General features: G+C 31.4%; 1 protein-coding gene and 1 long non-coding RNA gene across 5 annotated transcripts; both read right to left on the minus strand.

The window, feature by feature from the left end:
- Window positions 1–381: 381 nt before the first annotated feature.
- Window positions 382–3,618, minus strand: LOC129307243 (receptor-like protein EIX2). Of its 4 annotated transcripts, XM_054948146.1 has the most exons (4): window positions 3,319–3,618; window positions 3,115–3,246; window positions 785–2,011; window positions 386–537 (listed from the first exon to the last, which is right to left on the minus strand). In XM_054948146.1, exons 1-3 carry the CDS (start codon window positions 3,614–3,616, stop codon window positions 1,263–1,265), a joined length of 1,179 nt encoding a protein of 392 aa, XP_054804121.1. In that variant the 5' UTR covers window positions 3,617–3,618; the 3' UTR covers window positions 386–537; window positions 785–1,262. The 4 variants fall into 4 exon arrangements, with proteins under 4 accessions (XP_054804119.1, XP_054804118.1, XP_054804121.1 ...); XM_054948144.1 differs by having other exon boundaries at window positions 382–537; window positions 785–3,246; XM_054948145.1 differs by having other exon boundaries at window positions 3,115–3,618.
- Window positions 3,619–9,751: 6,133 nt separating this feature from the next.
- Window positions 9,752–12,343, minus strand: LOC129304543 (uncharacterized). The gene is made up of 2 exons (XR_008591712.1): window positions 11,565–12,343; window positions 9,752–10,285 (listed from the first exon to the last, which is right to left on the minus strand). It is a non-coding gene; the product is annotated as an uncharacterized LOC129304543 (long non-coding RNA).
- Between the last annotated feature and the right edge of the window lie 2,099 nt (window positions 12,344–14,442).

Below are 14,442 nucleotides of genomic sequence, written 5' to 3' on the forward strand. Positions count from 1 at the left end.
TTCTTTAAAAAAGTTATTGACAAAGAAGTCTCTAGAGACTTCATTGATATTATAATATTTTGAGAGATCAAATTATCATTTAAATAATTTGGATAAATTTTATTGTCATTTTCTCAAAAAGAAAGGGAAGAAATAACAACAACAACAACAAACAAAGCTGCTACAGTATTGAAAGAGAAACGAATAGGGAATAGAAAATACATAACTAGAAAGTACAATTATCTATTCCCATAATTTTATCGAGTTTTGCTTTTATTTTTAATAATTTTTTCAATTTCTATAATTTCAAAAAAATAGAGTGAATTTTTTTTTTAAATTTTTATAATTTCAATTTTTTAGTGCTTTGTTCCCACGAGAACTAAAAATTAAAAAAAACCTATAGGTATTAAAAGTAAAATTCAATAAGAGGCAAAAATTTATTTTTTTTTCCTACATTATTTAAGCACCGAATCACTCAATCAGGAGTTTGCACGTGAGAAAAGGTCCTGCCGCCCTTGCAGTTGGTAGGCAATTTTAGCGATTTGCTCCTCCAAGTACCTAAATATTCAAAAGTTAAATACAATGATGATAACAAAAAACAAAACAAAACAAAAAATTAATACTCCAAAATATGAACGCATACATAATTCATTCAATTGTGTCGGCGCATTTTTGGGAATATTCACAACTTGATATAACTAATGTCAGGGGTCATATATTATAATATATTATACTACTGATCAGGGGATCATACGGTTTCTTGTTATCAAGGATAATATAAATAATTAGGATGGAAAGTAATTACCTCTTGGTGTTGAAATCTTCGCTTCAATCTTGGCACGAAGAGGGATGCTTGGACATAAATCCAATCATTCATGTCACTGAAGAATTGAAAATAGGCTCGTCTCCATGAACTTTTGAGGATCAAAGTTCCACACACTCCCCAAAATCCAATGGTGAATCCAAAAAGCACGCTGATGTAGAATCCCAGGTTTTTCAGTTGATTAGAATTTGCTGCTTCTCTCGGTCCTCTCGGACATTCTTGACTAATAGGTGGGCCACAAAGTCCTTGGTTTCCTATATAACTGGAAGCCTCAAAGGTCTGCATTTGGGGGCCGCGAGGAATTTCTCCTGATAAATTGTTGAAGGGCAAATTCAAGACCGAGAGAAAACACAAACTCGAGAAGCTTGCTGGAATTCCACCATAAAGAGAATTGCTTGATAAATCAAGTGCCCCCAAATATTGTAGCTGACCCATGTTATGGGGAATGAATCCTGTGAGACTATTGCTTGAAAGATTTAAAGAATACAATCCTGAAAAGTCTTGTTATGCTATCAAGGATCTCCCCTTGTAAGTGATTGTTAGATAGATCAATTGTTGCTAAAGACGACAAAAGCATTGAGGGCATAATTACACTTCCTTTCCATACCAGAATTGCCCTGTCCTTGAAAACGTAGTCAATAGTTTCCCTCTCACGATCCTCATTTGAATAAGAAATCAGCTGTCCCGGCGAAACCACACTTGTCATGGAAAACAAGGAGTCAAGGCAAGGAGGTATGATTCCTAGAATCTCATTCTGAGAAAGATCCAAGATTTGAAGATGCATTAGATTACATATGGTTGTAGGTATGTTTCCTTGTAACTTGTTTGCCCGTAGAACCAAAACAATCAAATTAGGCAAGTTATTCCCCAACGATTCAGGTGACATTCCACATAAATTGTTCTGTCCAAGATCAATGAACAACAACAGGGTAGAATTCATGAAAGATGGCATTTCGCCAGAGAAGTTGTTGTCATTTAAATGGATAGACTTAATGTGATTCAAAGTACCAATTGAATTGGGTATTTCACCCCACAATTTATTAAATGCCAAATTCAGAAACTCCAAGTCTTCAAAATACTCCCAATGATTTGGAAGTCTTCCTGACAATGAATTATTGGACATGTCAACAAATAGTAATCCTTGTCGCGTAGTGATCTCTGGCACGGTGCCATGGATTTTGTTATTGGAAAGATCCAAGTATTTCAAACCTGGAGTCAAGTCCCAAAACCACTCAGGAATGTTATAAAAAATTCCACCGTCAGAAATATATAGAAACTCCAGTCGCTTTTGATTTTTGAGCCACAATGGAAAGTTAGGACCGATTTTACATGATGATGCAAATAATTGATACAGTTGAAAAGACGGCACCCAATTTGAACTGAAGTTAAAAGAAATTAAATTCCGGGAGACATCCAAAATTCTCAAATTTGATAGAGTTGATATATGTGCTTCACTGATCAATCCACTTAAATTATTTGAAGAAAGTATCAATGTATCAAGATCAGAAAGTTGACCCAGGGTGTTTGGAAGGAACCCATTAAATTCATTGTGGGACAAATCTAGAGTCCTCAATGATAGAAGTTGCGTGAACCCTGACGCTAACCCACTCAAATTGTTCTGACTTAGGTCCAAATGTTTAAGACTATGCAGGGGCCCAAATGATTGTGGGATCACCTGTGAAACAGACCCACAGAGACTGGTATTTCTAAGGCGTAGTGTCACCAAAGATGAAAATGATGAAAAATTAGGAAATGGTTCACTGACGAATGGGTTTTGACTCAGATCCAACTCCTCTATACCATTTTGGAAGCAACATGATTGTTGCATCCAATGACTTAGTTGTCCAGACAAGTTGTTGAAGGACAGCAATAACTGTTTGAGTTGGCACGAATTACAAAAGGATTTTATTGAGTTAATCCCAAGCTTATTGTAAGAAAGATCAAGATATTGAAGAGAAGTCAATTTATGAAAGCATCTGGAGCAATATGCTGCAGAGAATTAGATGAGAGGTCGAGATGTACGAAGACTTTGCTCAATTTAAACACCCAAGATAGTGTCAAAGAGCTCAAATTATTTCGTCCAAGATTGAGGACTCTCAGATGAGTGGAAGAGTTCATGTGGTAAGAGGGTATGGGATTGACTTCAGGAAGTTGACTGTCATTTAAGTGAAGCTCTATCAAAGAAGGGATTTTGCTTATTGATGATTGCCAGTCAGTTGCTCGAATTAGATTAACTTGTGCCAAATCGAGATATCTTAAAGAAGAAAGGTGAGAAACCCACTCAAGACTATTCGAAATTACATTATAATTACCTCCAAGATCAAGAGTTTGAAGATTGGACAAACTCTGCAATTCACAAGGAATGATGCCTGTGAGTTTAGCTTTTCTCAGTTTCAACTCTGTCAAATGACCAAGTGAACCGATGCACTTTGGGATCATTTGTCCTTCAAAATCATTAAAACTGAGATCCAACAAAGTTAGACGCTGCAACTCACACAGTGAAGCATTGATTGTACCTTTCAATTTAGTAGAACGATCAGAAGATGTGAGATTCAAGTGGGTGACATGACCAGTTAAATTATTGCATGAAATTCCTTTCCACTCGCAGCAATCAACTTCTCTTTCCCAGGAAGAAAGAATGCCCCCTTCATCAACAAAGTCATCTTTTAACTTGAGAAGTGCTTGCTTATCTGTCTCTGCGCAACTCTTCATGTTGGAATTTCCTGCACATGAAAAGATACAAAAAATCTCAATGAGACAAAAGAGGTAGAGGCCGAGCTTAGAGTTAAGCATCTTTGGGATTGTTTTGGGCATCAAAAAATGAAGAACAGGTGGGCTTTGTGGGGTGAAGTGAAACCTTTTGGTCATTTATAGACACGAAATTCTCAGAGGTATTGGATGATATCACATGAGATACTGCCCCTCTGATACGAGTCAATCACGGTTACTAATTAGAGTCATGATAACAAACATTGACTTATAATCAACTTTGGATTTTTTAAAACAAAAACAAGAAAGAAAAAAAAGGGAAAGACTTGTAAATTGTAATCAACTGTAAAGTTATGGTACTTTTTGCAAAGATAAAAAAACAGAATACAAGTCGAGTCAATTTGCACATAGTCTATTAAATTATACGTTTGGCCATTTCTTTATGTCACGTTATATGACATCATCTTGCAAGGCATTGGTGAACCATTTTTCCTGATAAACTGGAAGGACAAATTCAACACCCCAAGATAATACAAACTTGAGAAGCTAGCTGGAATTCCACCAGAAAGAGAAGATAAATCAAGTGACTCCAAATATTGTAGTTGAGTATTGCTTGAAAGGTTTAAGCAAATTAATGCTGAAAGTTTTGTCATGCTGAAAGGTTTAAGAAATCAGATTTCATTAACCATCAAGGTATGTGTTTGGATTAAGAAATCTGTAACTTAATTAGAAATTAACTGAGGCTAGTCAACTGAAATTAGAAACAACGTTTGTAATTATAACGTGATTTATGTTTGGATATTTTTTTGTTAGAAGTGAGTTGGATAAACTAAAATTTATTTGGATGATTTGATTTAAAAATTAATTGAGATGTATAATTATAGAAATGAGCATGAATTTTGTTCTATATATTTTTTTGTCTAATATGATATTTTTAGAAAAAAATTAAACTTAAAATAACAAGTTTTCAAAAAAAAAAGTAGATTACAAGTATAAAATATTTAGTTATGGTTATTTCATGAATATTAAATTATTTGTATAGCATTTTGTTCCAACCTTGTCGGTCAAAAAATATAAAAAAATATAATTTTGAATCCTTACACTTTACTCAAGTTTTGCTATAGGTCTTTATTTTTTTTTATATTTTAAATCCCTACACTTTTTATTTTTAATATTTTAGGTCCTTCAATGAGTTATGTTATAGGAATCTAGAACAGTCAAAAAAAATGTAGGGACCTACATTATGAAAAAAAATACAAGGTCCTATAGTAAAATTCAAGCAAAGTATGAGAATCTAAAGTTATGTTTTTTTAAAAAAATTATATTAAACTAAATTATGAATGATGCCATTTTTTTTAATTTATTATTCAGATACAGTAAATGTGATTTGTATCGGGCGTTGTCAGCGTATTTGCCTGTTTGTTTTGCGTCCAGAATGAATTTTTTGGTGTTTAATCGATTTTTAAAATAAAATTAGCCAAACAGCATATAATTGCCATAATCGATTAAACATGTTAAAATTGATTTTTTTTTAAAGCTATTCATACCTGCTTTTGGTTCTCATTTTATCGTATTAATTTTTCAATAATTTATAATTGTATTAAATAAAATTTAATAAATTTAATAATATTATATATGAATTTATTGATAATTTAATTTTGTATGATAATTGATTATTGAGCCAGAATCATGTTTTAAAATAAACTTTAGGAGGTTACTTATAGATTCAATTTTACTATTAAATAATATGTTTTACTTCTTAAATAAAGTTTAACAAATTTATTAATATTAAATACAACTTTATCAATAATTTAATTTTTAAAAGTAATATTTTTTATAATAATTTATACAGTTAAAATTAATTTCAATATCTAAACATTTGTGTTATAACATAATTAATTATAATTAAAATTAATTATATTAAATAATTATTTTTATAATTTATTATATTTAATTGAAATCAAAACAGGTACTTATTATGTTTCAATGTACATTTTTTATCATTTGAAAATTGTCTCATTTAATGAATTAATTGTAAAAAAAAATGAGAAAATGCATGTGACATGTCACAAGGGTATGAAGGGCAAAATTATTGTGGTGAGAAAAAAGAGACACGTGCCAAATATTGGATAAAAGTTAAAAAATGATAGTAAGAAAAGGGGATGAAAAGCAACGAAGAGAGAGAAGATAAGATGATTGAAAGTGAAGGCGCATTTTCTGTGATCGCTCGATAAAAAAGCTACCTCATCTCGTTCTCCATAAATGCTCGTTCAATTTTTTTGTTAATCCAAACAAGATTTCGTGAGGTTTTCTCAGTTGAAAGATAACCAAACATACCCATAATCATGATGAAGTGACACTAAGGACTCACTTGGATTTTAATTGGGCAATAATTAATTATAAAAATAATTGATTAACATGATTAATTTTAATTTTAATTTTAATTAATTATGTTACAACACAATATATTTAATATTAAAATTAATTTTAATTATATAAATTATTATAAAAATATCACTTTTTAAAATTAAATTATTAATAAAACTGTATTTAATATTATTAAATTTGTTAAACTTTATTTAAGAATAAAATATATTATTTAATAGTAAAATTGAATTTATAAGAAACTTCTTAGAGTTTATTTTAAAATGTAATCTTGGCTCAATAATCAATCATCAAATTAATTGGTTGCTTGGATAATTTTTCTGAAAATCAATTATTTAGCCTCAATAATTGATTTTTTTTGTCAATCCAAACCTGCAGTAAATCTATCCACGCTTGAGTCAGCATTATCAACTATCATGTCGAAACAAAAAGACATCTTCCAAAATTTTACTAATGTTTGTTTCAGTTTATTAAAAAATTTCTTAATTTTCAAAAAAATTATTTTATAAATTTTCATAACATTTGTTTTAAACTTTTAAAATAATCAATTTTTTAAAAAAAATTAAATTTTTAATTATTTTAATAAACTACTTTAAATATATTTTAAAATAATTTCATCTGATAAATGAGAGAATATTTTAAAAATGTAAGATATATGAAAATATCATAAAATTTTAAATTATAAAACAAAAATTAAGAAATATATTTTAAAATTTAAATATATAATTTTTTTTATTATTATAATCAAATATAAAATAATCTCAATTTTTCATAAAATCTTTATGAAATAATTTTTTTATAAAATTTTTAAACTACATAAAAAAGAGGCCAGACTTCAATACTGCGAATGGATTTTTCGCGCACGAAACCCTTCCGTTGAATGGCCGCGTTTTGGTCGTGTTTGGAGGCCATCGGCCCACCGCATGAAACAGTTCATTGACTTAGCGATATTGAACGTCGGCCCAGAATTAGGAGAAAGCATCGCATTGGGTGCTTGTTTTTATACCTACATGGTCCCTAATTAAATTTTTGTCATTTTTTATCCCTTATATATTGAAAAAAAAAACTGTTTATTTTAACACAACATAATCCATTTTGGACTATAATAAGCTTGCCCGACAAGAAATACGGAGGTTTTCAGCAGTTTTTCTGGACTCATATTAGGATGCTGCATTCTCGTGCTTGGTCTTGTAAATAAAATAATTCAAACGATTAGCACTATGTACATGGGATTTAGTCATTTATGTATTGTGAAGTTTAATTAGAGGTATCCTCTTTAATTACCGCAATATTATAACTTTATAAGTTTATATTTGACAAAAGTCAATTTAGAAGATCTAATTATTTATTGAATCTGATAAAAATATATTTTAAATATAATTTGAATGTATTTTTAAAGATAATCTAAACAGAAAAAATCAATTACAGCATTCTGGTCCCTGCCAGCTGGCATGACACCATATTTTTACTCATTTTACTGGGAGAATTAAATAGGGAGAATGGCACTAAAGGTCTTAAAAACAAACTTTATTATAATTTAGATTTAAATAAATCTGATATTGCTCTGTAGGCCTTGGGGCCCTTATTGCCAATTTTCTTAAAACCAAAAGTATGACTTTGCCCTTTGCTTGATTTAAATTCAGAACCTGCGTGAACCCTTGAAACAATGAAATAGACTATGGACAACACAACATCTACTATCTACAAGACGATATCTACGCATGCTCAACAAAAAGTCCATGCATTTCAAGTATTTTACTAGCATTGATTTTAACAAAAATGACAAGGCAAACCATACACGACACAGCATTCACTATACACAAGACGATGTCCATGTGTGTTCAATAAAAAATCAATGCATTTCCAGTATTTCACTAGCCTAGGCTATAATAAAATGACGTTAGGCAGACCATGTACAACACAACATCCATTATACACAAGACGATGTTTACGCATGCTCAATAGAAAGTTCATGCATTTCTAATATTAAGAAGGACAATTATATTAAATATGAATAATTTCATGTTGGTATTAGTCTAGGTACTAAAACAAGTACCCACATGAAATTTGACATAATATTTCAAGTCTGATATACACAAAAAGTTAGCCTCTATATCCAAAATATCTAACAGTTGTTTCTTTATATATAAACAAAAAATATCTATGATTTTCAATTACCCAAAAAATATTACTTAAGAATACTTTCATGTATATAATTATAGTTGCCTATATATACCAAAGATGTACAATATAACTACTTCTCATGTTAGTTTAAGATTCTTGCATGTCTTGCGATTGTGTCTAGCCTTCTCACATCTTGAACAATGATAAATTTTTTTTATCTTGAAAAACTCTATCCTCCTTGTTCGTGGCCTCCAAGGAGGACAGCTAGTTAAAGACGATTGCAAGAAAAGAAAGTTTGTGATATATTCTCACATGAAAGTCCATGTAATTTTAATTTATCATTATTGTAGGCTTAACAAAATACTGAAGTTAGGCAAATAATGCATAACACAATATCTACTATGCATAATATAATATTTATTTATTCTCAACTAAAAGTCCATATGATTCTACTTTGTCAGTATGCTAGGTTTAAAAAAATGCAAAAGTAAGCAAATAACGCATAATACAATATCCACAATGCACAACATAATATTCATATATTTTTAACTAAAAGTCCATACGATTCTACTTCATCAGTAAGCTAGACTTAACAAAATGCACGAATAGACAAACAATACATAACACAATATCTACTATGCACAATATAAGGTTCATTTATTTTCAACTAAAAGTCCATACAATTTTACTTTATCAGTTGGCTAGACTCAACAAAATGTACAAGCAAGCAAACAATGTATAACACAATATCCACTATGTATAACATAAAATTCATATATTCTTAACTAAAAGTCCATACGATTCTGCATTATTAGTAGTCTAAGCTTAACAAAATGCATAAATAAGCAAACAATGTATAATAAAATATCCACTACACATAATATAAGATTCATATATTCTCAACTAAAAGTCCATACAATTATATTTTATTAGTAGTAGGTTAGGCTTAACAAAATGCACAAATAGACAAATAATGTATAATACAACATTCATTGTGCACAATACAAGGTTTATATATTCTCAACTAAAAGTTCATACAATTCTATTTTATCATCAGTAGGCTAGGCTTAACAAAATACACAAGTAGGCAAACAATCTATAACACAATATCTACTATACACAATACAAGGTTTATATATTTTCAACTAAAAATTCATATGATTCTAGTTTATCAGTAGACTAGAATTAACAAAATGCTCAAGTTAGGCAAACAATGTACAATACAAAATTCACTATGCACAACATAAAATTCATATACTCTCAACTAAAAGTTCATACGATTCTAGTTTATCAGTAGGCTAGACTTAACAAAATGTTCAATTTAGGCAAACAATGTACAACATAATATCCACTATACACAACATAAGGTTTATATATTCTCAATTGAAAGCCCATACAATTTTAGTTTATCATTAAGCTAGGCTTAACAAAAAGCTCAACTTAGACAAACAATATATAACACAATATCCATTATGCACAACACAAGGTTCATATATTCTCAATTGAAAGTCATATTGTTTTGAATAATCACAGGTTTTGGGTTTCAAGTTCAAAACAAAGAGCATATTAGAGCTTTATGACTAAGTGCTAAATAGTCCTATTTTTTCATGACAAATGCACAAAACCTACAACAATATTATGTTTAGCTAAATTGCCGCAGCAAGCATGAAAATAATGATATGGACAATAAATAAGGCTAGCAAGATTTTAAACAAGAGCATCCAAAATATCTTTCCTTAGCCAAAACCACCTTTGAATTAAAGCTTGCGGAGCCGTGTGGTTTCACGTTCATTATGCATAGATAAAACATATCTGGATATGATGTTTGACTAAAACTAAAGAGTACAATCTCATCGATAAAGCATGTCAACTTCCAAAAACTAGAATGATGCAAACTACTGTAGGCTAATACAAAGTAAAGATTTATTGTCTATTAGCATAAAGCATAAGTTGAAAGAGGGAAAACTAAGTGTTAGCATTCTTTTCTGGTGATATGCGAAGTAAGGGAAAATGAGGGAGAGAACTGACGAGAATGCACAATAGGGGAGGAAGAAGGAAGAAGAATGAATGGAGAGGAAGATTCTGACTAGCACAGTCCTCCTCCAACGGTAGCAAGGGCTTGAATTTCAGCAGCGATCAACAGCAATCAATAGCAATTCAATGCAAGGAAAGAGATGAAAAATCATGATCTGTGGTTGAAGTATTAACAGCCAAGGCTTTTACACTCGTCCACGCTGTCGATGGTCAACAATGACGGTGTGACAACTGAAGAAATGAGAAAGAAGAGATACAATCCATTACTTCCAGTTTTTCACGCAGGTTTTTTGAATTCAAATCAAACAGAGGGTAAAATCGTACTTTTAGCCTCAAAAAATTGGCAATAAAGGTCTCAAGGCCTGTAGAGTAATATTAAATTCATTTAGATCTAAATTGCAATAAAGTATATTTTTTAAGACCCTTAATGTCATTCTCCCAATTAATATCAGATGTGTTGTTATTGCCTTATCGGTTCAACTCTTTTTTTGTTTTTTGTTTTTTTTGCGGCTATAACATTGGTCAACACATTGCACTTCCTTTTTAAACTGAACAAACGAATAAATCAAACCATGAATTTCGGGCTAGAAAGCTGAAACTCTTGAATGAGATACTACAAACATGTAGAATTTAAATGACCAACATAAACAAATTTAATGTAAGAAATTATGTTCATGCCCTCATTAATTTTTTAAAAAGCGGGATACGAATTATATTAAATAGTAATTATGCAGATCTGGTACACATAAAATAAAATCCTAACTAAAACAGCATGCATCGGCTCAATTATCTGTTATCTCTCATAGCTCATAAAGTTTAGTTTGAAACATTCGGGCCCGAAACAAATTTACAGCAACGAAAAAAGAAAAGAAGAGGGATAACACTATAATAATAAGAAGAATAAACACTCTCCAAAAAAAAAAAAGAATAAGAAATATATGGAAATGCATTATTTTAGCATTGAATCAATCAGGAAACATGAGCACAGGTCCCAGCCGCCCTAGTGGTAGCCGCTAGGTTAGCAATTTCAGCGATTTGCTCCTTAAAGTATCTAAATATTCAAAAATTAAACATAAAGACGACAAGGAAGGGGGGAAAAAAAATACTCCATATTACTTACGCATCTAATATTCATTCAACTGTGTAAAACATTTTTGGGAATAGTCACAACTTGATGTCACCAATGTCGGGGTCATATATTTTAGGAAAAATATAATGTTTAATTTATATAATTTTATTGAATTTTATTTTTAATTCTTATAATTTTTTTCAATGCTTTCAGTCTTTTAAGGATTAAAAATATTAAAAAAACTGAAATTATAGAAACCTGAAAATCAAACGTCATTTAATCTTTTTAAAATTATAGGGATTAAAAATATTAAAAAAATTATAAAGATTAAAAATAAATTTTGATAAAATTATAGAGATAAAAAATTATATTTTTTTATGTTATAATATATTGTACTACTGATCAGGAGTCATATGGAGTTTGTGATGGAAGTTTCATTACCTCTTCATGCTGAAATCTTCGCTTCAATTTTGGCGCGAAGAGGAATGCTTGGACATAAATCCAATCATTCATGTTGCTGAAGAATTTAAAGTAGGCTCGTCTCCATGAATTTTTGAGGATCAAAGTTCGACAGGCTCCCCAAAATCCAATGGTGAATCCAAAAAAACATGCTGATGTAAAATCCCAGGTTTATCAATTGATTAGGATTTGAATGATCAAAACTTGTTGCTTCTCTCGAACATTCTTGAATGAGAGGTGTGCCACACAAAATCCTTGGTTTCCTGTATAACTGGAAGAATCAAAGGACTGCAATTGGGCGCTGGGTGGAATTTCTCCTGATAAACTGTTGAAGGACCGATTCAAGTTAGAGAGAGAATACAAACTCGAGAAGCTAGCTGGAATTCCACCAGAAAGGGAACTACTTGATAAATCAAGTGACTCCAAACTTGGTAGCTGAACCATGTTATTGCGAATGAATCCTGTGAGATTATTGCTTGAAAGATTTAAGGAATACAATCCTGAAAGTTTTGTCATGCTATCAGGGATCTATCCTTGTAAGTGACTACTAGAAAGATCAATCGCTGGTATTAATGCAACATAGCCATTCAAGATTATAACCTCACTTCCTACACTGTTGAGGAAAATGCGATCTCTAGGCCCAATATTTGAATAAAAATAGTCTGGAAAAATGCCACTTGAGAATTGCATGGCAACCATAGAATCGAGGCAATGAGATATTATTCCTATAATCTCATTCTGAGCAAGATACAAAACTTGAAGTTGTTCTAGATTGCATAAACTCGCAGGTGTGCTCTTGTAGCTTATATGCATTCATGTAAATTTCTACTCAAGTTGTTGTTGTTGAATAATTAAACTTAATAAATTAATTAAATGGAAATGGAGAAGACACGTATGGCTAATGGAAATCTACATATGCCATTATATAAAGTTGTGGAGAGAAATGAATGTGGGTTATCCACAAAATGATATGTGGTTGGAAAATTTTTAATTAATTAAATTAGTGGTGTTTAATTATAGTGTAAGTTTGGCCACTAATTTATTGTGTGGTTTTAATTTCATTTGCAGCTCTATAACTAAAGCAACATCTTGTGTAAGATATATCAAGTTTTTGTAAGCAGTAACGAAGGCTTAATACAAAAGTGTTTTCTTTAGTATTTGTTTTTTTTAGTATTTTTTTCTCTATCAGTTGTACCCAAGATTAATGACCTCCAACTTGGGAGAACGCGTGAAAGATGGCATTTCACCGTAGAAGTTGTTGCCATTTGACAAGATAACCTTACTGTTTTTCAAAGAACCAACCGAGTTGGGTATTCTACCTAACAAATTATTCTTGCCCAAACTCAAAACCTCCAAGTCTTAAAAATGCTTCCAACAATCGGGAAGTCTTCTTGACCACGAATTATTAAACATGTTAAGAAAATGCAATTCTTTTTGTGTTGTGAGGTTTGTTAAGTTGCCATGCATTTTGTTATGGCAAAGATCCAAGTGTTTCAAACTTGGAGATAAGCCCCAAAACATTCAGGAATGGAATCAAAAATTCCACCACTAGAAATATCCAACTACTCAAGCCTCTTTTGATTTCTGAGCCACCGTGGGAAGTTTGGACCCAAGTTGCATGATGATGCGGATAACCTGTACAATTGAAAAGATGGCAGCCAATTTGAACTGAATTAAGTTGAAAGAAATGGAATTGTCGGCGACAACCAAAACTCTCAAATTTGATAGAGATGATAGATGTGCTTCATTGATCACTTCGCTCAGTCATTTGAAGAAAGTGTCAGTTCGTTGAGACTGGAAAGTTGACCAAGAGTTCGTGGAAGAGTGCCACCAAACTCATTGTTTGACAAATCTAGAGTTTCCAATAATATAAATTGTGTGAACTCAGACAATAACCCACTCAACGATATACCTAGTTGTAACTAAAATGATGTGAAACCCCAGGTCATTTATAGACACCAAATTTTCATAGGTATTCGATGATCTATCTGATCTGAGTCCATCACAATTATTAATTGGAGTCATGATTATTACAAGATTTGACTTGTAGTCAACTGTCGCTAGAAAAGCAAAAGAGAAGGAAAGACTTGCCCTGATTTTTTCTTTCTTTTGGTGATGAACGCGATATCTTCTCTTTTTCGAAACCCCAGCATGCGAATTAGATACACCTGCCATAACAAAGATTTGCAGGCCGTTCCATTGTTAAACGAGAGTCATGCGAACATTAAATGCAGAGAACATTTCGCATGACTTTTATTTTTGAACATAAACTGAACCATGAATTAATTTAAAAAAAAAAAGTACGGATACAAGGAAAACTAAATCCAGCAAAACCAAAACAGGAAAAACAAAGCTATCCTTCATCATGTTCAACCCTTTGCAGAAAAGGCGGATACCGATCAAGGACCCCAAAGTCAAGCGGCATAAAGTGGCCATATTTGGCTAAAAGATCAGCAACAGAATTATCTTCTCCAAAGATGTAAGTTTTGACAGATACATTCCACTGCTTGTTGAGAAGGTCAATAGTATATTGATTATTGAACAATGTCCCGGAAAGGGTGAGGTTGAGGCAATTCCCTTGTGAGAAGGTTCATGGCTTCCACACAATCAGATAAGATTTCACTGTTGCGCAGGCCTGTCTGCCAGCTTATTTCCATTGCTTTTGCAATTCCCAAAACCTCAGCAATGGTGGACAAGGCTGTAGCTTACAGAAAAACCCAAGCAGCCAAGAGTCATTTGGCAGTCTTGCAGCTCCCCCACATGAACTAGCATCATTTGTTAAATTTTGATTTTATATCATACACATATTATATAAATTTGGCCAGAAAAATGGATTATAACGTAATAATAATATATAAAT

The sequence above is a fragment of the Prosopis cineraria genome, unplaced genomic scaffold, assembly GCF_029017545.1.
Source record: "Prosopis cineraria cultivar Desert tree isolate PC_DT_omini unplaced genomic scaffold, ASM2901754v1 PC3, whole genome shotgun sequence".
Taxonomy (NCBI): Eukaryota; Viridiplantae; Streptophyta; class Magnoliopsida; order Fabales; family Fabaceae; genus Prosopis; species Prosopis cineraria.